Consider the following 24414-nt stretch of genomic DNA (forward strand, 5'->3'; position numbering starts at 1 on the left):
CTCTGAGACGTTTCTTGAACACGGGCCCTGTTCTCAGATCAGAAAAGACAACACGCAGCAGAACATCGCTCTTAACTTTCTATGACTAACCATCCTCTTATCGCAATTCTGCTCTTTGGTTTTCTCAAGGTCATATCGTGTGTTCACTAGTATTCATAATAGGAATAGTAACCATTTCTGAGTGCTTGGGGAGACTAACACTTATGCATGTGTTATTGTGTTGAGTTATTAGTGTGACTGAGGGAGTCCATATACCATGTTAGAGAAATTTTATGAGATACAGTGATAGTGAGGGGATTGGTACTGACTGAGGCATCTCGAGATAGACAATAATGAATGAGGACACAGGGAAATAACATTGCTTCACCATATAATAACCCCTGGTCTGTTTCACACTTACCACATCAACTTTAATATCACATCTTTAATGGAGTGCTTACTTGCGAAGCTCTCAGTCAGACAGAATGTGGGGGGGGAAACTTTGTGAACTTCATAACTCATAATCAATTGCTTGCAAATCCTTCTTTCCTGGAAGGTCCTCAGTGAAATTGGATCCAGTCTTAAAATTGGCTTTTTAACCAAAACATCTCAGATTGGCTGTCGCGCCTCGTTCACACCCACACTGAAGCTGAACGGGGAGAGGCTCCAAGTTCCACCGCCTGTGTGTGTGTGTCTGTGTGAAGACGCTTTTCAGCTGCGCTGCTGTACTTCCCATCTTATTCCTCCATGTTAAACCAATCTCCCACACAGCTCCCAGCACAGATAGGATACAAGTACCAGCCTATTTAAAAGTACCAACCTATTAAACTGTTTGGCAGGGAGAAACCTACATTGGCAATGGTAGTGAATGACATCATCTGGCAGGGTAAATGAGAGGGCTGGCCAATGCTTAGAAAGATTGACATCATAAAGACAAAGGCATTTTTATAAAGTTACAGGCAAAATATGATAATATTCTGTGTGTTGTTTATGCACCTTCAATATGAGTGGTGCAGCGGTCTAAGGCACCGCATCTCAGTGCTAGAGGCGTCACTACAGACCCTGGTTCGATTCCAGGCTGTATCACAACCGGCTGTGATTGGGAGTCTCATAGGGCGGCGAACAATTGGCCCAGCGTCATCAGGGTTTGGCCGGGGTAGGCCATCATTGTAAATAATATTTTTTTCTTAACTGGCTTGCCCAGTTAAATAAAGGTTACATTTAAATACAAATAATAATATTAAGATGATAATTAGGGGCAATCTGATAACCCCCTACAACAAATCTTCAAGAAGGCAATTTGTCTCAAAAATGTACCATCCATCTTTATGTTAAAAGGCGATTTCTCCTTTTTACATTCTACAAGCATATGTAACCTTTATTTAACTAGGCAAGTCAGTTAAAAACAAATTCTTATTTACAATGACGGCCTACACCAACTAGACATAGCTAGCCTCTTTATTTATTGGTACAATGTTACAGGGAGAATTTACAATAAAAAACACTTGAAAAGTATAGTATGTGATTCAAGAGTGAACAAAGAAGTTGGAGTTTCAATTTGGAGCACAAAAAGGACAGTTCATTCCTGTAAAAAGACTAACATTTCACTCTTTCAAAGTCTCTCTATTCAAGACCACTGAATAGGCAAACTAGATGACTGAGATAAATTACACCCATGCTTATTAAAACACGTTTTATACATCTATTAAATCAACATAATATATGCACAATATCCTTTTAAATCTCATGGATATGGAACACAACATAGAATGGGACTAGTGGTCACGACTACCATAAATCTGAATAATAACCTTATACCACATACTGTAATTGCTATAGAGGTCACACTCTATATACTTAACATTTCCTAATATTCACCTGTCCACACAGATTTAGCTAATTTACATAACATTTAGATTTTGGTGTGGGCATGAGTACAATTTCTGTAATTACTACATTATTTAAACAGTAAACAATATTAAAGTAGCATTGTTTATGCAAATATGATAATAGAAATGTTTGAGTACTTAAAAGGTGAAATTTTAAATATTTAATTGTTGTCCAACACCACTTCACAACTTCTCTAAAATGAAAGAGCAAAGTAAGCTGTTTTTCATTTCATATTTTCCTAATCACTCAAACAAAATATCAAAACAATTTCAAAAACAGGTGGGTTATAGTTAACCCTGAAAAATGAATGTTACAAAACATTTTACACACTCCCTGCCTAGAAAAACAGCACTCTTCAGGGAGCGGTCAAAATGTACACAATTGTTACTGTACCTAAAGGGTCATACTTAATCAATTTCACTCAGGGGGAGGGTTTAGTATTATTCTTTTTTTAGTCCAGGGCAGGGTCTTGTAATCTGTAACTGATTGTCATATTGCTCAGAATTGTCGTATTGCTGAGAATTAGTTGCTTATTATAGTATCTCGATGTGTGCCCCTCATCCCTGATTCTCTGCTGGGTGAGCAATATCAAGTGTGCCTAGTGTGGTCTCAATCAAATGATCCATAGCCTATACTACAGGCAATAGGCTATATGAAGAGCATGCTGGGAGAAGCAAATGGCAAAGTTATATTCCTAAGAAAATGTTCTTCCTTCCCAAATCTTTTGTGCTGCTGGGATGGTGTATATAAAACTAGGCTACACCCTGGCCTGCCCTGCTCTTGCTGATGTAAACCTTTTTGTGCTGCCTAACCAATGACTGTGCTGTGTACGGTGGCACTTCAGGAGGTGAGTCAAAGGCATCTTCAAACAATACAAAAAATATTTGTCAAAAGAATGAAATATCTGTGAGCGCGGACTAGGCCTACTGATGTCCTGTCCAGTTTGAGAGGTACAGCGTGAAAATGGGAAGGAGGACAGGAGGTAAGCTTGCTACTGCTATAATTGATTTTAATAAACAATATGTTTCGTTGCCCATAATGAAGCTACTTATCAGAGTTATTGACCTCACAATAAGCCACATTCTAGTCATTTACATAACTGACATTACTATGAAGCGACAACTGCAGAGATGGACAGTGTATGGGTGAACAGTCAACACAAATGTATTTTGTAACAACAATATCATGGAATAAAATACATTTGAAAATTATAGTTTCCCAAATTCTAAAAAGTTACAAGTGTATGTAGACCTACCTGATGATATGCGGCTGCTGTGTTAAACAAATGGCTATTTCTCAAATTCAATGATGATCAGATGCTTCAGTTGTAACTGGTTCTGTTGGGCTACATTTTTACAGTTGATAGACAACTTCAGCACTGTTCCAAACTTTGACTATCCTCTTTTTTAACAATAGCCTGTAAAAAATCTAAACGTCTCCGGTGTTGCTCTGTTGTGGTATTAAAAAAGATTCTGTTGTCTACAGTCATGTGAAATTATGTAGAATTGCATGAAATGCATTCAGAAAATGCTAGTTTTTCACAGACCGTAAAAAAAGATGATAGATTCATGCACTGCTTTTATTAAAATTGATATTTTTTCAACCCTACCCTCGCAGTAGTCTGCGAATCCACAACTTTCTGGCTACTTTGCCATGTAATGCTTACAAAATGAAGAACAGTTTCTAAAATTGCATATCTAAGGCTCTGGTCTGTCTTAGGAGTGAGGGTAAACATTAGGCATGTTCTCCACTCTCTGCTTTATGTTTCAATTATTATTTTGGGTATAGGGGAGGGTCACGGTTTGTTTCAAGCATTCATGGAGGGTAGGGTAAAAATATATTTCTCTGAAGCGAGGTCCGATTTTCTTCAGCTATTCCTCATTATAAATAATGTAGTCCCTTAAAAGGCAGAATACTTTACAAAACATGAACCATTTGACAGTCCTAAAAGCAGTCATTTATTTGGTATCTATACTAAGTGAGTTTTGCAACCCTTTAGTCCAACTAAAGAGAGCTGGACCCAGAAGAGACCGGTGAGAGAAAATCAGGCCAGAGCCAGGTCAGTTCTGCAGTACGTAGTGGAATATGGGTAAGAGCTCGTTAACAGATTTTTTTTGTAATCACACTCTCGCACTCTCTCTCTTATGCTCTGTTACTCACATTTTCAACAGAAAAACTAAAGTATGGCAGTGTATAGAACCAGGAACCAGGTCAATGGGGTTTGTTAGAGAGAGCAGAACACTCAGAGCAGGAGGGCAGGATGACCCCAATGATCAAGAACTGCCTGCCTCCTGGCTAGGTGACATCAGAGGAAATTAAAGGAAACTGAACAAATGGTGTGAAAGCTCCTTCATACAATGCCTTTGTAAATTTTTGAGTTTTAACTCTGACGGGCACAGGAGTCGATCTAGAAAACAAACTCTCAATAACCGGTGTTAGGCAGAAAGTAGACAGATACTTTTTAAAATTCCAATAGACATGGAATCTAGCTGATTTTCAGTGTTCCTGTACAACAAATATCTACAAACGTTTTGACATTGGAGTCTGGCATGACAAACCTCCAGCCTGCACATCCTGAGACCAACTTCTGTCTACTTCCTGCCAACACATCACTGCTGTTCACACAATAAACCCGAGAGGTCGCCTTTTAGGAAAAATTCCCCCAAAACCACATTCTTATAATTTACAGTGTTACATAACACTAATATTTGAAAATAATATTTCTGTGAACAAATGTTATAATAAGGTTGGTAGCAACATGTGAAAATTGTTGTGGAAATCAGTTGCAGCTCAAGTCGACCACAAATCCACAATGCAATGCTCTCTCTATGGGATGGCTGGTTGGCTGGCTCACTAGCTAGGTAGCTAACTAGCAAACAAGGCTACACACAATAATGTGCAGATCGATGTTCCTCACAGAGTGGAGACTGACATTCGCAACACCACCACGCAATGCACCATGGACTGAAGAGGCAGACAAATAGGAATACGTTAGACCCTCTGTTAAATCACAAATTTCTCGAGGTAGGAATATCGCAAAAATATTATCAATGGCTCTCATTTGAGAGAAGACAACCTCCCGCGTTATGACATCAGCCAGTATTTAAATCTGACATGTATGATAGATGTTTTGGCGATCTAAAAGGCGTATCCCTATTAACTTCCAGTGTAGTGAGAGCGGCTTTATCTTAATGCTAGGTCATGCCAGACAAATTTCTGCCTGCTTCAACGGCATGAAAACATGAAAGGACCCAGGGAATTGATAGAACATTGCACAGAGATGCACAAAAATAACATAACATTCAAAATTGGTGAATCTTTACTTTAAGACATCTGATCAATGTTTCCCCTTCCTTAACCTCTACCGCGTGTGTCCCCAACAACCGGATATCCCATTTTTCAGGGGAAATGTAAAGAGCCTATGGATGTTTTGGACGTTAACAAGGCGACACTTCATCTTAACTCCTCCTCCACATTTACTGGATTGGTTGAACAGTGTGGAAGAGGACCTCCCCTGACAGTTTTTTTTTCTTCTCGTCAAGACCAGTATGTAGGGGATCTAGTTTCAGGCGTTTCTTTGACTCCTGCTACGTTAGGTTACCCCTTCCTCAACATAAATCTACTATGACCATGGAACCATAAAAGACAAAGACTCTGCCTCCCTCGGCCCCTAGAAAACGGGGTCAGCAGTAGTCCAAAAAAATAGTCTCCGGACTATGTATGGCCCCAGTTGGTTGGAATTATGCAACTTTATAATCAGTAGCTCCCTCTATCCATCTATCCCCCTCCAACCCTTCATGCCTATCTAGGAGTAGACCAATTCTAAAGAGGGAGAATCAAACTTATTTCAGTGTTTATTAGTAAGAGAGTTTATTTAGTAGAAATCACTTTAGCATCATCAGTGGGTCAGATGGTCAGAGTCACAACAACATAGCTGAAAGTAACACAGTAACAGAGTACGGAAATGTATGCACTCACTACTGTAAGTCACTCTGGATAAGAGTGTCTGCTAAATGACTAAAATGTAAATGTAACATTCAGTGGACCATCCTGTCCTGTTTTAGATATTATGAAGCTGATATTATGAGACAGTATCAATGTTTTTACACTTGTTCATGACACCAGGGAATATTCCACACCTGAGAGGCACTTTACTGTTTTATCCATTCATCTCTCATAAAGGCTGAATAGGGAGAAATTACTGTGTAGCACAGCTCTGAGACCATACAAGACATGATTCATCCTGTCCCAATTGTCAAGAGCAATTGTATTTCCATTACCAATACACACATGAAACTTAAGAGGAAAAAGGTCAGAAATCGCCAGATGAGGGGCATGATTCAATTAATGACATCATACAAACAGATATTCTGTGAGTCATAATAAATCAGTCTGAATAAATATAAAATTACACAGTTGGAGAGAGAGTAGACTACACCCCTACGGTATATCTCTATTCTAATGTGTTCTGGTCCTTAATATATTAGAAAAAGACAGAGGGGGTCAGAGAAAGAGAGGTAGATGTTGAAAACAGTATTTCTCTCCATCCATCATTCCATCTCTACTCGCATCGTTTCCTCCTACAGTGCGTGCCCCCCTCCCTCCTCACACTACTAGTTGGATGGTGGTGGCTGCTGTTGAGCTACAGAAAATGTAGAAGTTACCCTTAGTGCAGGTCTTGGACCAGGTTTGTTGTTGTAACCCCTAGTGGTTAAGGTTAGGATTGTGATATGAAGCACTGATCCTAGACCAGCGCTAGGGCGGTAACCTCTGCCTCACCCCAGGTTCTACCTCACAGCTTGGCTTTGCCTGGCTGCAGCTGCAGACTCTGGAGCTTCATGGCCATTCCCATGTTCCCTGTGATCTTCAGCTTGCCCTGGAAGAACGCCTGAGGATCAGAAGAGAGAGTCAGTCATTAGAACCAGAACAGAGAGAGAGGGAGAAACTTGTCCTGACAGTAAATCTCTAAGACAAAAATAATGGTGTTCCAAAAAAGGTCCAGTTGTCAGGACCACAAATACAAATTCCATTTAGACACCGTTGCCCTCGAGCAGAGAAAAAACTATACAGTGCATTCAGAAAGTATTCAGACCCCTTAACTTTTTCACATTTTGTAACGTTACATCCTTATTCTAAAACAGATCAAATAATTTTTCCCCCCTCATCAATACACACACAATACTCATAATGACAAAGCAAAAACAGGTTGAGACATTTTTGCAAATGTATGAAAAAACTGAAATATGACATTTACATAAGGATTCAGACCCTTTTTTCAGTAATTTGTTGAAGCACCAGTATGATGGCGATTGCATCGTCTGTGGACCTGTTGGGGCGGTATGCAAACTGAAGTGGGTCTAGGGTGGTGGGTAAGGTCGGGGTGATATGATCCTTGAGGAGTCTCTCAAAGCACTTCATGATGACAGAAGTGAGTGCTACGGGGCGGTAGTCATTTAGTTCAGTTATCTTTGCCTTCTTGGGTACAGGAACAATGGTAGCCATCTTGAAGCATTGGGGACAACAGACTGGGATAGGGAGCGATTGAATATGTGCGTAAACACACCAGTCAGCTGGTCTGCGCATACTCTTAGGACACGGCTAGGGATGCTGTCTGGGCCAGCAGCCTTGCGTGGGTTAACGCGTTTAAATGTCTTACGTCGGCCGCGGAGAAGGAGAGGCCGCAGTCCTTGTTAGTGGACTGCGACGGTGGCACTGTATTATCCTCAAAGCGGGCAAAGAAGGTGTTTAGTTTGTCTGGAAGCGTCGGTGACCGTGACGTGGCTGGTTATCTTTTTGTAGTCTGTGATTTCCTGTAGACCCTGACAAATGTATCAGAAATACAGCACATACATTGTTAATGTTGCAAATGACAATTGCAGCTGGAAACGGCTGATTTTTAATGGAATATCTACATAGGCGTACAGAGGCCCATTATTAGGAACCATCACTCCTGTGTTCCAATGGCATGTTGTGTTAGCTAATCCAAGTTTATAATTTTAAAAGGCTAATTGATCATTAGAAAACCCTTTTGCAATTATGTTAACACAGCTGAAAACTGTTGTTCTGATTTAAGAAGCAATAAAACTGTCCTTCTTTAGAGTAGTTGAGTATCTGGTGCATCAGCATTTGTGGGTTCGATTACAGGCTCAAAATGGCCAGAAACAAAGGACTTTCTTCTGAAACTCATCAGTCTATTCTTGTTCTGAGAAACTGAAGATCTCGTACAACGCTGTGTACTACTCCCTTCACAGAACAGCGCAAACTGGTTCTAACCAGAATAGAAACAGGAGTGGGAGGACCCGGTGCTCAACTAGTCTAAAGAAGGGCAGTTTTATTGCTTCTTTAATCAGAACTACAGTTTTCAGCTATGTCGTCCTTCCGCATCGGCCCATGTCGGCCTTCCGCATCGGCCCACGTCAGCCTTCCGCACCTGCCCATGTCGGCCTTGATGTTGAGACATGTCTGTTACTTGAACTCTGTGAAGCATTTATTTGGGCTGGATTCTAGGGTAAAGTTAACTCTAATGAACAATTCCTCTGCAGCAGAGGTAACTCTGGGTCTTCCATTCCTGTGGCGGTCCTCATGAGAGCCAGTTTCATCATAGCGCTTGATGGTTTTTGCGACTGCACTTGGAGAAACTTTCAAAGTTATTGAAATTTTCCAGATTGACTGACCTTCATGTCTTAAAGTAATGAGGGACTGTTGTTTCTCTTTGCTTATTTGAGCTGTTCTTGCCATAATATGGACTTGGTCTATTACCAAATAGGGCTATCTTCTGTATACCACCTCTACCTTGTCACAACACAACTGACTGGCTTAAACACATTAAGAAGGAAAGAGATTCCAGACAATTAACTTTTAACAAGGCACACCTGTTAATTGAAATGCATTCCAGGTGACTACCTCATGAAGCTGGTTGAAAGAATGCCAAGAGAGTGCAACGCTGTTGTCAAGGCAAAAAGTGGCTATAATGAAGAATCTCAATTATAAAATATATTTTGGTTTGAACATTTAAAACAATTCCATATGTTAGCTTAGTAGCACTCCCCCAACGACTTACACAGAAAAAAATATATACAGTTGAAGTCGGAAGTTTACATACACCTTAGCCAAATACATTTAAACTCAGTTTTTCACAATTCCTGACATTTAATCCTAGTAAAAATTCCGTCTTAGGTCAGTTAGAATCACCACTAAATTTTAAGTATGTGAAATGTCAGAATAATAGTAGAGAGAATTATTTCAGCTTTTATTTCTTTCATCACATCCTCAGTGGGTCAGAAGTTTAAATACACTCAATTAGTATTTGGTAGCATTGACTTTAAATTGTTTAACTTGGGTCAAACATTTCAGGTAGCCTTCCACAAGCTTCGCACAATAAGTTGGGTGAAATTTGGCCCGTTCCTCCTGACAGAGCTGGTGTAACTGAGTCAGGTTTGTAGGCCTCCTTGCTCGCACACGCTTTTTCAGTTCTGCCCACACATTTTCTGTGTTTGAGATCAGGGCTTTGTGATGGCCACTCTAATACCTTGACTTTGCAAGTATGCTTGGGGTCATTGTCCATTTGGAAGACCCATTTGCGACCAAGCTTTAACTTCCTGACTGATGTCTTGAGATGTTGCTTCAATATATCCACATAATTTTCCATCCTCATGATGCCATCTATTTTGTGAAGTGCACCAGTCCCTCCTGCAGCAAAGCACCCAAACAACATGATGCTGCCACCCCCATGCTTCACGGTTGGGATGGTGTTCTTCGGCTTGCAAGCCTCCCCCTTTTTCCTCCTAACATAATGACGGTAATTATGGCCAAACAGTTCTATTTTTGTTTCATCAAACCAGAGGACATTTCTCAAAAAACTACGATCTTTGTCTCCTGTGCAGTTGCAAACCGCAGTCTGGCTTTTTTATGGCGTTTTGGAGCAGTAGCTTCTTCCTTGCTGAGCGGCCTTTCAGGTTATGTCGATATAGGACTCGTTTTACTGTGGATATAGATACCTTTGTACCTGTTTCCTCCAGCATCTTCACAAGGTCCTTTGCTGTTGTTCTGGGATTTATTTGCACTTTCCGCACCAAAGTACCTTCATCTCTAGTAGACAGAACACGTCTCTTTCCTGAGCGGTATGACGGCTACAAGGTCCCATGTTTATACTTGCGTACTATTGTTTGTACAGATGAACGTGGTACCTTCAGGTGTTTGGAAATTGCTCCCAAGGATGAACCAGACTTGTGGAGGTCTACAATTCTTTTTCTGAGGTCTTTGCTGATTTATTTTGATTTTCCCATGATGTCAAGCAAAGAGGCACTGAGTTTGAAGGTAGGCCTTGAAATACATCTATAGGTACACCTCCAATTGACTCAAATGATGTCAATTAGCCTATCAGAAGCTTCTAAAGCCATGACATCATTTTCTGGAATTTTCCAAGCTGTTTAAAGGCACAGTCAATTTAGTGTTTGTAAACTTCTGACACAGTGAGTTAAGTGAAATAATCTGTCTGTAAACAATTGTTTGAAAAATTACTTGTGTAATGCACAAAGTAGATGTCCTAACCGACTTGACAAAACTATAGTTTGTTAACAAGAAATGTGTGGAGTGGTTGAAAAACAAGTTTTAATGACTCCAACCTAAGTGTATGTAAACTTCCGACTTCAACTGTATCTTGCACACACAATTAATCTCTCCAAACTATTCTTTGTCAAAGTGCAGCCCCTCCATTTTGTGGAAAGTAAATCCCCCTGCAGTCAACAAAGCAGGGAAATATTATTCTTGAGCTGGTTGGAAAACAACACGAATGGAAATTATTCCTGACCTGCTCTTCACTCCAGTAGTGTGTGCTCCTGCCTGGTTTAAATAGTTAAAGTGGAGAGATTAATGTCAGAGTGGAAAGTGGGACAGCAGGAGGAGGAGCAGGAAGAGGAGGCTCTGCAGACCAGAGGGGCTTAAAGGAGGGCTGGGGACTGACTGTGTCATGTGTGGCAGGCAGCAGTGGCACAGAGACTCTGTCCCCTGCATTCCACTTGTAGGATGGAAATCATGACTGAGTCTTTAAATTTGTATGAAAAGAAACTAAAGCGAGTACAGAACTCAACGGACACATGATAACAGAAGCCTTGGAGGTGTCCTTAGTTCCAAAGACACCTATCCTCTGTTATAAAAGGCTTTGTATAAACCCGAGCGTAGAAGAAGAAGAAATAGACTCATGGTCAAAACAACCTTCTGGAAAAGAATAATAGAGAATAGTACTTCTAGTTATAAGGTCAACAAGTATGACATCATTGTACAATGAAAGTCACTATGAACTACTATACAGCGCAAGGCAACACAAAATAAGAGCTGAGTTTGAATACTACAACATGGTAAAAGAAATTCCACTCAATAACACATACCTACACGCCGAGCAAATTAAAAGTAAAATAACACGGACATTAACCAGACGTTGACCGCAGCCTTACTCATATTGAACCCATTATTTTTTATTACAGAACATGTCCCAATTACAGAAACAATAAGGGTAATAGGCTCTTTTAAGTTGAGCACTTGTCAGGAGGCTAATGCCCTGTCTGTTCCTCTGGGAACCCAGTACAACAGAGGGTGTTCTTTTGTGTCTTCCTATGCAGATGACTCAACACTATTCATGTCAGCTACTACAGCGAGTGAAATTACTGAAACACTTAAAGAGTTGCAGTTAGTTTCAGAGTGGACTGCAAGGAATAAGTTAGTCCTAAATATTTCTAAAACTAAAAGCATTGAATTTGGGACAAAACACTCACTAAACCATAAACCTCAACTAAATCTTCTAATAAATAATGTGGAAATTGAGCAAGTTCAGATGACTAAACAGCTTGGAGTAACCCTGGATTGTAAACGGTCATGCTCAAAACATATTGATTTAACAGTAGCTAAGATGTGGAGAAGTGTGTCCATAATAAAGCGATGCTCTGCCTTCTTAACAACACTATCAACAAGGCAGGTCCTACAGGGCCTAGTTTTGTCGCACCTGGACTACTGTTCAGTCATGTGGTCAGGTGCCACAAAAAGGGACTTAGGAAAATTGCAATTGGCTCAAAACATGGCAGCGTGGCTGGCCCTTGGATGTACACAGAGAGCTAATATTAATAATATGCATGTCAATCTCTCCTGACTGAAAGTGGAGGAGATTGACTTCATCCCTGCTTGTATTTATGAGAGGTATTGACATGTTGAATGTACCGAGCTGTCTGTTTGAACTACTGGCGCACAGCTCGGACACCCATGCATACCCCACAAGACATGCCACAAGAGGTCTCTTCACAGTCCCCAAGTCCAGAACAGACTATGGGAGGCACACAGTACTACATAGAGCCATGACTACATGGAACTCTATTCCACATCAAGTAATCGATGCAATCAGTAAAATTAGATTTTTTAAAAACAGATAAAAATACACCTTATGGAACAGCGGGGACTGTGAAGCAACACAAACATAGGCACAGGCATATACAGACATATGCATACACATACGATAACATACGCACACGTACACATGGATTTTGTACTGTAGATATGTGGTGGTGGTGGAGTAGGGGCCTGAGGGCACACAGGGTGTTGTGAAATCTGTGAATGTAATGATTTAAAAAAATTATAAACTGCCTTAGATTTGGCTGGACCCCAGGAAGAGTAGCTGCTGCCTTGGCAGGAACTAATGGGGATCCATAATAAACCCCAGGAAGAGTAGCTGCTGCCTTGGCAGGAACTAATGGGGATCCATAATAAACCCCAGGAAGAGTAGCTGCTAACTTGGCAGGAACTAATGGGGATCCATAATAAATACAAATAACTTTGCGTTTCCACCCCAGGTCCCTTTAATGGACGGACAAACAGGTGTGCATGGGGGCCAAGGAAGAAGGAAGCCACTTCTTAAGGAGCCATGAAGACTTAACCTGTTCCCAGATCTGTTTGTGCTGTCCGGACAAGTCCTATATATGGTGGTTGTCATGACATAAAGCACAAGCAGGTCTGGGACCAGGATAATAAAGATCTGCTGGGCCCCATAGCAGGAGTCTAGACTATGTCGATGAAGTCAGTCAATCAGTGAAGCTTGTTACCTAGCATACCTTATTTCACAATTAACCATTGACTGACCTATGGTGGACTCCGAGTACACGAGAGAGAAAAAGCAACATTTCAGCACAATCATCCTAAATTTTCATAAGAAATGACGTGGTGTTTTTAGTCTAACAGTAGCCTAACATTATCTATGCTATTATATTCGGTTTGCTGTGTAGAATACTAATAAATCATTAAGTGATCTTATGAGCCACCACACCATTCTGAGAAGTGGCAGAGCGTCCCTCTGCTGCTCACCGGCAGCACTACACCCTTGTTTATAATGGTTGAATGACTTCGGGAGTTTCACATTATCACAGCTCTACAAACTAAATGGTGCATTCAGTTGACAACCAATTTTGTTTTTTTTACACCATCGCAGCAGAGCAAAAGTTTCGGGGCTGACCCAAATCATTTGGGCTAAAGCCCCAAAAGTCAGGTCCTGGTGATGTCCATGTGCAAGCTCATAACCATGAGACTGACTGAAATACAGAGTATTAACTCCCTCAAATCAAGGCCAATACTTACTGTCTGTGGGTTCATTTTCCCCGTCATCAAGGCCAGCAGGTCTGCATCTGACATGGAAATGGTGCAGTCTGCTTTCTTTGCTAGAAAGGGGTCGAAGGAGAGGAAGGGTAGATGAAGGAAGAGAGAATTACAGCAAGAGAGAGAAAAAAATACTTGTTTATTGATCATAAAATACTGTAAATTGAAAACCACAAATCATGATACAGCCTGTGAAAATACAACTAGATATTTTTCCCTCCACACGTTTCTTTGTGAATTCAGCTAATTTACATTCTCACTCTCAATGTGGACCAAACCGCTAATTCTGACCTGTCGTTGTGGATGCAGCCCTTGCTGTTCTTACCTGTGTCATTGTGAACGCAACCCTTGCCATTCTTCACGTCCACTATCCAGGTCGCTTCCTGACCATCCGGACCATCCTTCACCTTAAAGGAAAACACCCCTCCAATCTTCTTCACAAATGACTCCCCATCCTACAGAGAAATACAAGGTAGTACAAGGTAGTCATAACAATTAGGATAATAAGTACTGTGTTCATCAATAACAAAAGCTGTTTATATCGTCATGTCTAAAGACGAAGGACACAAAATATTTTTCTTATTCACCTAAACAAAACATTTCACATCCAGTTAAACAATCTTTTTTATCCATGTGCCTTATAAAATCAATAAAATAACAAAGCATTCACTGAAACCACAGACATGCTACTCTTACATTAACGATCAATTAGGCTATTGGACAACTATTTTCTGAACATGTCTAACAAGGAATTGTTTTTTTTGTTTTTTTCCTGTAATATTGTATTATTCTGTGGATAATCAGATACATAGCAGTGGAATAACATAATACCAAAACAGAGAGAGATCCTAATGGGAACCAGAGAGCACTGCTGCCAGACATACTTACACAAGGATGGAAAATCTAAAAGTAGGACAACAGAGGAAAACCTCCTTGAGTGGAGATGATGTCACACATCCAGAGTCAAAAGAGTTGCAGACTAGTTTAGTTACATTGAATTCTGTCTATATACAGTACCAGTCAAAAGTTGACACACCTACTCATTCAAGGGTTTTTCTTTATTTTTTACTATTTTCTACATTGTATAATAATAGTAAAGACATCAAAACTATTAAATAACACATATGGAATCATGTAGTAACCAAAAAAGTGTTAAACAAATCTAAATATATTTGATATTCTTCAAAGTAGCCACCATTTCCTTGATGACAGCTTTGCACACGCTCGGCATTCTCTCAACCAGCTTCATGAGGTAGTCACCTGGAATGCATTTCAATTAACAGGTGTGCCTTGTTAGAAGTTATTTTGTGGAATTTCTTTCCTTCTTAATGCGTTTGAGCCAATCATTTGTGTTGTACAACAGTTTGACTTGACTTGTCTGACCTTAGCTAGCTACATAGCCGTCTTTGTATCAAAGATAATTGTGTAGTTTAGAGTAATTATCGTAATTACCGAGGTTAGCTAGTCAGCTATTTTCGTCCTAGTCAACACTGCTAGCTAGCCAGCAGCTAGCAGCTAGCCAACGTCTACCGTCTACCGAATAGCAGCACTGTTGGAGCGAGTGGTCGCATTTCGCATTTCGCTACGCAGGTAGTATTACATTTCATTACAGTACAACGGTTTGACTTGTCTGATCTTAGCTAGCTACATAGCCGTCTTTGTATCAAAGATAATTGTGTAGTTTAGAGTAATTATCGTAATTACCGAGGTTAGCTAGTCAGCTATTTTCGTCCTAGTCAACACTGCTAGCTAGCCAGCAGCTAGCAGCTAGCCAACGTCTACCGGCTACCGAATAGCAGCACTGTAGAAACTATTACATTAGTTTCTACATTACAACGGAACGACTTGATTAGTGTAGTGTTAGCTAGCTACATAGTTGTCTTTGCTGTCGTTGTATCCAAGATAATTGTGTAGTTTAGAGTAAATTGTCAAGGTTACCTAGCCAGTTACCGAGGCTACCTAGCCAGCTACACTTTCAAACTAAGTCAACAACGCAGCCACTGCTAGCTAGCCTACTCCGACAGCCAGCAGCACTGTATCATTTTAGTCAATAAGATTTTTTTTGATTTTTTTTGCAACGAAAGCTTAACTTTCTGAACATTCGAGACGTGTAGTGTCATTCCAATCTCCTTTGCATTAGCGTAGCCTCTTCTGTAGCCTGTCAACTATGTGTCTGTCTATCCCTCTTCTCTCCTCTCTGCACAGACCATACAAACGCTTCACACCGAGTGGCCGCCGCCCCTCTAACCTGGTGGTCCCAGCGCGCACGACCCACGTGGAGTTCCAGGTCTCCAGCAGCCTCTGGAACTGCCGATCTGCGGCCAACAAGGCAGAGTTCATCTCAGCCTATGCTTCCCTCCAGTCCCTCGACTTCTTGGCACTGACGGAAACATGGATTACCACAGATAACACTGCTACTCCTACTGCTCTCTCCTCGTCTGCCCACGTGTTCTCGCACACCCCGAGAGCTTCTGGTCAGCGGGGTGGTGGCACTGGGATCCTCATCTCTCCCAAGTGGACATTCTCTCTCTCTCCCCTGACCCATCTGTCTATCGAATTCCATGCTGTCACAGTTACCAGCCCTTTCAAGCTTAACATCCTTATCATTTATCGCCCCCCAGGTTCCCTTGGAGAGTTCATCAATGAGCTTGACGCCTTGATAAGTTCCTTTCCTGAGGATGGCTCACCTCTCACAGTTCTGGGTGACTTTAACCTCCCCACGTCTACCTTTGACTCATTCCTCTCTGCCTCCTTCTTTCCACTCCTCTCCTCTTTTGACCTCACCCTCTCACCTCCCCCCCCTACTCACAAGGCAGGCAATACGCTTGACCTCATCTTTACTAGATGCTGTTCTTCCACTAATCTCATTGCAACTCCCCTCCAAGTCTCCGACCACTACCTTGTATCCTTTTCCCTCTCGCTCTCATCCAACACTTCCCACACTGCCCCCACTCGGATGGTATCGCGCCGTCCCAACCTTCGCTCTCTCTCCCCCGCTACTCTCTCTTCCATCCTATCATCTCTTCCCTCTGCTCAAACCTTCTCCAACCTATCTCCTGATTCTGCCTCCTCAACCCTCCTCTCCTCCCTTTCTGCATCCTTTAACTCTCTATGTCCCCTATCCTCCAGGCCGGCTCGGTCCTCCCCTCCTGCTCCGTGGCTCGACGACTCATTGCGAGCTCACAGAACAGGGCAACAGGGCTCCGGGCAGCCGAGCGGAAATGGAGGAAAACTCGCCTCCCTGCGGACCTGGCATCCTTTCACTCCCTCCTCTCTACATTCTCCTCTTCTGTCTCTGCTGCTAAAGCCACTTTCTACCACTCTAAATTCCAAGCATCTGCCTCTAACCCTAGGAAGCTCTTTGCCACCTTCTCCTCCCTCCTGAATCCTCCTCCCCCTCCCCCCTCCTCCTCCCTCTCTGCGGATGACTTCGTCAACCATTTTGAAAAGAAGGTCGACGACATCCGATCCTCGTTTGCTAAGTCAAACGACACCGCTGGTTCTGCTCACACTGCCCTACCCTGTGCTTTGACCTCTTTCTCCCCTCTCTCTCCAGATGAAATCTCGCGTCTTGTGACGGCCGGCCACCCAACAACCTGCCCGCTTGACCCTATCCCCTCCACTCTTCTCCAGGCCATTTCCGGAGACCTTCTCCCTTACCTCACCTCGCTCATCAACTCATCCTTGACCGCTGGCTACGTCCCTTCCGCCTTCAAGAGAGCGAGAGTTGCACCCCTGCTGAAAAAACCTACACTCGATCCCTCCGATGTCAACAACTACAGACCAGTATCCCTTCTTTCTTTTCTCTCCAAAACTCTTGAACGTGCCGTCCTTGGCCAGCTCTCCTGCTATCTCTCTCAGAATGACCTTCTTGATCCAAATCAGTCAGGTTTCAAGACTAGTCATTCAACTGAGACTGCTCTTCTCTGTGTCACGGAGGCGCTCCGCACTGCTAAAGCTAACTCTCTCTCCTCTGCTCTCATCCTTCTAGACCTATCGGCTGCCTTTGATACAGTGAACCATCAGATCCTCCTCTCCACCCTCTCCGAGTTGGGCATCTCCGGCGCGGCCCACGCTTGGATTGCGTCCTACCTGACAGGTCGCTCCTACCAGGTGGCGTGGCGAGAATCTGTCTCCGCACCACGTGCTCTCACCACTGGTGTCCCCCAGGGCTCTGTTCTAGGCCCTCTCCTATTCTCGCTATACACCAAGTCACTTGGCTCTGTCATATCCTCACATGGTCTCTCCTATCATTGCTATGCAGACGACACACAATTAATCTTCTCCTTTCCCCCTTCTGATAACCAGGTGGCGAATTGCATCTCTGCATGTCTGGCAGACATATCAGTGTGGATGACGGATCACCACCTCAAGCTGAACCTCGGCAAGACGGAGCTGCTCTTCCTCCCGGGGAAGGACTGCCCGTTCCATGATCTCGCCATCACGGTTGACAACTCCATTGTGTCCTCCTCCCAGAGTGCTAAGAACCTTGGCGTGATCCTGGACAACACGCTGTCGTTCTCAACTAACATCAAGGCGGTGACCCGTTCCTGTAGGTTCATGCTCTACAACATTCGCAGAGTACGACCCTGCCTCACACAGGAAGCGGCGCAGGTCCTAATCCAGGCACTTGTCATCTCCCGTCTGGACTACTGCAACTCGCTGTTGGCTGGGCTCCCTGCCTGTGCCATTAAACCCCTACAACTCATCCAGAACGCCGCAGCCCGTCTGGTGTTCAACCTTCCCAAGTTCTCTCACGTCACCCCGCTCCTCCGCTCTCTCCACTGGCTTCCAGTTGAAGCTCGCGTCCGCTACAAGACCATGGTGCTTGCCTACGGAGCTGTGAGGGGAACGGCACCTCCGTACCTTCAGGCTCTGATCAGGCCCTACACCCAAACAAGGGCACTGCGTTCATCCACCTCTGGCCTGCTCGCCTCCCTACCTCTGAGGAAGTACAGCTCCCGCTCAGCCCAGTCAAAACTGTTCGCTGCTCTGGCACCCCAATGGTGGAACAAACTCCCCCACGACGCCAGGTCAGCGGAGTCAATCACCACCTTCCGGAAACACCTGAAACACCACCTCTTTAAGGAATACCTAGGATAGGATAAAGTAATCCTTCTAACCCCCCCCCCCCCTTAAAAGAGTTAGATGCACTATTGTAAAGTGGTTGTTCCACTGGATATCATAAGGTGAATGCACCAACTTGTAAGTCGCTCTGGATAAGAGCGTCTGCTAAATGACTTTAAGATACTTTAAGACATGAAGGTCAGTCAATCTGGAAAATTTCAAGAACTTTAAAAGTTTCTTCAAGTGCATTTGCAAAAACCAGCAAGCACTATGATGAAACTGGCTCTCATGAGTTCCGCCATAGGAAAGGAAGACCCAGAGTTACCTCTGCTGCAGAGGAATTGTTCATTAGAGTTACCAGCCTCAGAAATTGCAAGCCAAATAAATGCTTCAGAGTTCAATTAACAGACATGTCTCAACATCAACTGTTCAGAGGAGACTGCGTGAATCAGGCCTTCACGGTTGAATTGCTGCAAAGAACCACTGTTAAAGGACACCAATAAGAAGAAGAGACTGGCTTGGGCCAAGAAACACGAGCAATGGACATTAGACCAGTGAAAATCAGTCCTTTGGTCTGATGAGTCGAAATGTGAGATTCTTGGATCCAACACCCGTGTCTTTGTGAGACGCAGAGTAGGTGAACGGATGATCTCCGCATGTATGGTTCCCACCGTGAAGCATGAAGGAGGAGGTGTGATGGTGCTGGTGACACTGTCAGTGATTTATTTAGAATTCAAGGCAATCTTAATCAGCATGGCTTCCACAGCATTCTGTAGTGATACGCCATCCCATCTGGTTTGCGCTTAGCGGGACACTCATTTGTTTTTCAACAGGACAATGACCCAAAACACACCTCCAGGCTGTGTAAGGGCTATTTGACCAAGAAGGAGGGTGATGGAGTGCTGCATCAGATGACTTGGCCTCCACAATCACCTGACCTCAACCCAATTGAGATGGTTTGAGATGAGTTGGACCGCAGAGTGAAGGAAAAGCAGCCAACAAGTGCTCAGCATATGTGGGAACTCCTTCAAGACTCCTTTCCTTGTTGGAAAAGCATTCCAGATGACTACCTCATGAAGCTGGTTGAAAGAATGCAAAGCCGTTATCAAGGCAAAGGGGTGGCTACTTTGAAGAATCTCAAATATAAAATATATTTGGATTTGTTTAACACTTTTTTGGTTACTACATGATTCCATGTGTATAAGTAGGTGTGTTCAAACCTTTGACTGGTACTCTATGTATAATAGACATCTAGTCGTGTATTTTGGACCTAACAGACTACTGTTCACTGCTGGCTAGGCTGAGTTAAGGCGAGAGAGAGAGAGAAGAGAAAAAGAGAAAAGTGAAAGAGTGACAGAGGGAGAGAGAGTTCTGTCATCATCCAGCTTGTGATGTTTATAGTAGTGAGGTCAGAAGCAGAGCAGCTGCAAATGAACACACAACTTTAGAGTGCAGAACCATTTATCTGATTGATTCAAACAGCATAACAACTTATATCATGAGCTAGGTTTCCATCCAATTGGTGACAGATTGAGAGTATTCTAAAATCCGCAAAAAAAACTATATGTGCATTTTCCCACCAGAGATTTGTTTCCATCAAATGTACTTGTTGCAGATGAGACTGTGCTTGATGTAGTGCACATAAAAATACCTTTTGTGAGTAAATTCCCATGTACCGAATAAAAAATACTAGTTAAATGGGTTTCCATCACATTTTTAACTCTATGTTGCGTTTTATAGCAAGTGTGCCCACTCCGGTATTGGCACGTGCGTTCTAGCCAAGAGCGCTGTTGGCTAGAGCGCAAGTATAACATCCATGATGAGATTATTATGGACAAAAGAGCAATATTAATTTGTCATATGGCAGCCAAGCATCGAAGATCATGTCACCAGAATAAGACCCTCGATATTTATTGGAAAGGAGCATCAAGCTCATCGCCTTGCACCACCCTGTGAAGTTCATCGTAACTTATTTCATATGTAGCCTAATAAACTGCATGCTTTCCCGATGAGTGGTAGTGGGAAGACCAAACAACATGTCATCACGTGACTCCAAGTTTACTTCGGTAGGGTTTTTATATGAATATTTGCGCATAAAAGCATTTCTCGCATAATTAATTTCACCGACACAAAAATATCCCACCTTGTCTAGCGTATTTTGTTTTGTCAACATCAGGCCTGTCATTACATTTTTTTATCCGACATGGATGGAAACCTGGTTATTGTATGACAAGGGAAAAGGCCTGTTTCCGGGAATGGATCCAAGTGTGCTACAGTCAAAGTCGAAAGAGTCTATAGGAACAGAAATTGTTTATCTTCTTCATGTAGAATCAATAGGTCGTTTTCAATGTAACGTCACAATAAGGTGTAGCGTGTTCGATTTGCTTGCTTGGGAGCAAAGAGACCCACAGCTCTGCTTAAACCATTGACAACTGAGTGCCGTTTTCAAGGGACTTAAATAAATGTTAACCATTTGGTTGTAATATCATCACCTCTTAAAGAGCATGGCCAGACCTACACATTTCTGATTATTCTATGCAAATCAATGGCGCACATTTAGATCATCAGTTATACAGCAAGTAACTGCATGCCTTTCATGATCAGATATGTGAGGGTAGCCTCATGATATCTCTCAATATTGGCCACCATTATTTGTATACATATATATATATATTTTTTTTTTTTTACTTTATTTAAATATTGAGTCACCATTGAGACCAGGGTCTCTTTCTGCTGCAATCTGGTAAATTGTGTCACCATAATCAAGAACTGGCAGGAATGCTGGCTGCACAATCTGCTTCCTGCTATTTAGGGAGTCAAGATCCATTTCTAAAAAAAAGAAGCCCCCTTTAAATCTTATCTTGTTAACTAGCTCATCCATATGTTTTTAAACATTATCTTTGTCAATCCAAATGCCCAGATATTGGTAGGTGGGAACCTGATCAATGGGAGAACCATCCAATGAATAAATATGAAGTCCATCTGAAACAATTAGCGATAGAAAATAAAAGTGAACTACACCTGACAACTATGAGTGGTTTAGGTTAATTTCTCATCTTTTGTGGGCTCTGCCTGTCTAACAGCAGAAGGGCGCATTTGCCGTGGTACTGTTAGCTGATAATGTTTTCCTTTGCAATCTTCCGTAATCTCTGATGAAGCAGGCTAAATGATGTTTGCTTAACTAACTACATGTCAAACAGATAGGTACCTTCACATATCTGACATGATTATTGATGTTCACTGATCATGAAAAGCATGTATATTGAACAAAAACATAAAAGCAACATCCAACAATTTCAAAATTTTACTAAGTTACGGTTCATAGAAGGAATTCATTCAATTTAAATAAATTAATTTGGCCCTAATCTTTGGATTTCACATGACTGGGATGGGGCGCAGCCATGGGTGGGCCTGGGAGAGCATAGGCCAACCCACTTGGGACCAGGTCCACTCAATGGGGAGCCAGGCCCAGCCAATCAGAATTATATATATATATATATATATTTAAAAAAAATTACAGACAGAAATACTCCTCAGCACTGCTCCTTCTCAGACGATCCCACAGATGAAAAAGACGGATGTGGAGGTCCTGGCCTAGAGTGGTTACACGTGGTCTGCGGTTGTGAGGCCGGTTGGATGTACTGCCAAATTCTCGAAAATGACTTGAAAATGACATGTAGCTGGGGGTCTACTTGCCCCCCAGCAGCCAAATCGAACGTATTGTGATGTTTTATTGAAAACCACCTAAAAAATGAACCCTCATTCTATGGCTGTACTGTGGGGGAAATGGTCAGATGTCACAATATGCACATTTTCTGTGAAAAGGATCAAAAAAGAGGTCAAAGCATTTTGATGTGAAAACAGGATGTGGGTTTGTAGTGTAAACTGCAATACATGACACCTGAAACAGATAACACACAGTAATGAATGCAGATACCTCCTCCAGCTTCTTGTTGATCTCCTGGAAGACTGCATGGGCCTTGAACCCCTCCAGGCTGCGCCCTGCATTGGTGTTAACTGACTGGATCCTCTGAGAGCTGAGAGACACACATAGAGAAACCACACACAATTGACAGCATAACAGGAGGCATGCCATACATAGCCTGTGAGGCACAACTATAACAAAACAATTAGGACTATTCAGCAGGAGAAAAGAGAAATAGCATGATAGTCTTAAACACGACGCTAGGCAACAGACTAATAGGATGGGGGTAGATTACACAGGCTTACTAAGAGTCCTCATAAGGCTCTTGCCTCAGTCACAACATGATGGTGTTGTCTTTCAACTAGTCTAATTATCAGTGAACGCAGTTCAAATGCAGAGAGCAGAAAACATTTGATGTAAATTGTAGAAAAGGGTTGGCTCTAATTTGATTACATAATTAGGCTTATCTGAAGCGTTAGACATCTAAATGCAATTTGATGAACGTAAAGCCAGTGCGTTAAAATTAATAACCTGCAAGCAAATGGATGAATTAAGATGTATTGTATTCTTATTGAATCCATGTCAGGTTGGCAAGAATTTTTATCTCGGGTGGTGTCATTTTTCGGTAAGTATTGCACAAGTCAGGTGTTAGCTGCTAACAGTTATGTCATTGTTTTGAATAAGCTAGCTATCAAGCTACCTTTACACCCTTGCATTTCACAAGGGTGACCCGACCCAGATGGATAATTCGAGGTAACGAGTGCCAATTAAAGGGCTGTGATAATTTTACTAACCCCAAGTATCTCACCTTACAACCTGCGATTCGCGCATTTTGTTTTGTGAAACAACCATTTTTCAGGGGCCGACACAGCTGGTGTGCAACTATTCGTGCTGTTGTGAACATAGAGATAGATAGAGGACTCATTTTTGTATCTGTGATATTATAGTGTCTGTGAAATCATTGCCGATGGCAATCTCCATTTTAAAGTAGTACATTTTCTTCTTCACGATTAGCTGATCCCTCCTGTGACCCGGTTGGACATGACCCCACCAAGAGGGGTCAGCCAATGAAGTTGGAAGTCTCACCCGGTTAACTACATTAAAATGGTGGAAGCCCTCAATGGCGCTGCCCGTGCTAAAACGCCTTTTGGCCACTAGAGGCCTCTAACATTCTCTATGTTTGTGAAACCACTTTATAGCTAGCTACCCGAAATTCCTTCTTTATGCTACTCCGTAAGACCCTACATGACGATAGAAGAGAGGGTGATGGTTTGATCTTTAGTGCAGCACTCTACAGTTCCTTGGAGGCAAAGATTTTTTATCCACAATTTCAAAAGTTGGGCTATTCAAATCACACATGTTCAATATTATTCTGGCGTAAACCCCTAATTTAACCAATGATAAGCCTTGCTATGTTTAAGATATATGCATTATTTATTTCACTGTTGTGATGTGTCTGAAGAACGAATGTATATTGTATCTGAATGTGTGCTTATTACAAAAGGCACCGATTTTATTTTATTTAACCTTTATTTAATCGAGTCACATTGAGATTAAAACTCTATTTCACAAGAGAGCCCTGTACACATTACCAAAAAAACGGAATATTAAAACAACATACACATGTGTATAAAACAATAATTCAGCACAATAAACAAAAATAAACATGTAATAAAAGCAATCACATTCAACTACATAGAGGTCCTCAATCAATCATTTTAACTGCCTGAGTGGCACCAGCACATCTAACTGCAGTGAACTCTTGAAGATTGTTCCACAAATTAGGGTAAAAAAACAAAACGCAGATTTTCCCAAATCTCTAGTGTTATCCATTCCTGTGAACGGGTTTTGTAACTTATGATTCTTATCTTAATTAATGATGTTACATATAGAGGGAATTTCTGTAAGATTGCTTTGTAAAT

General features: G+C 42.1%; 1 protein-coding gene across 1 annotated transcript; it reads right to left on the reverse strand.

Annotated features, from left to right (window-relative positions):
* Window positions 1–5710: 5710 nt before the first annotated feature.
* scp2b (sterol carrier protein 2b) lies at window positions 5711–23449 on the reverse strand. The gene is made up of 5 exons (XM_071346147.1): window positions 23301–23449; window positions 22505–22604; window positions 13826–13955; window positions 13483–13562; window positions 5711–6757 (listed from the first exon to the last, which is right to left on the reverse strand). Exons 1-5 carry the CDS (start codon window positions 23342–23344, stop codon window positions 6662–6664), a joined length of 450 nt encoding a protein of 149 aa, XP_071202248.1. The 5' UTR covers window positions 23345–23449; the 3' UTR covers window positions 5711–6661.
* Window positions 23450–24414: the final 965 nt, after the last annotated feature.

Source organism: Salvelinus alpinus, chromosome 16, assembly GCF_045679555.1.
Source record: "Salvelinus alpinus chromosome 16, SLU_Salpinus.1, whole genome shotgun sequence".
Lineage (NCBI taxonomy): Eukaryota > Metazoa > Chordata > Actinopteri > Salmoniformes > Salmonidae > Salvelinus > Salvelinus alpinus.

What these genes read in the sequence shown, in the direction of transcription:
- scp2b (XM_071346147.1), bottom strand. Translation starts at nt 23,344, where the DNA reads ATGGTTGTTTCACAAAACAAAATGCGCGAATCGCAGGTTGTAAG. An exon ending in TCAACAAGAAGCTGGAGGAG is followed by an intron (nt 13,956 to 22,504) that starts GTATCTGCATTC and finishes ATTTCTCTGTAG; the next exon opens with GATGGGGAGTCATTTGTGAA. An exon ending in TTGCGTTCACAATGACACAG is followed by an intron (nt 13,563 to 13,825) that starts GTAAGAACAGCA and finishes ACCCCTTTCTAG; the next exon opens with CAAAGAAAGCAGACTGCACC.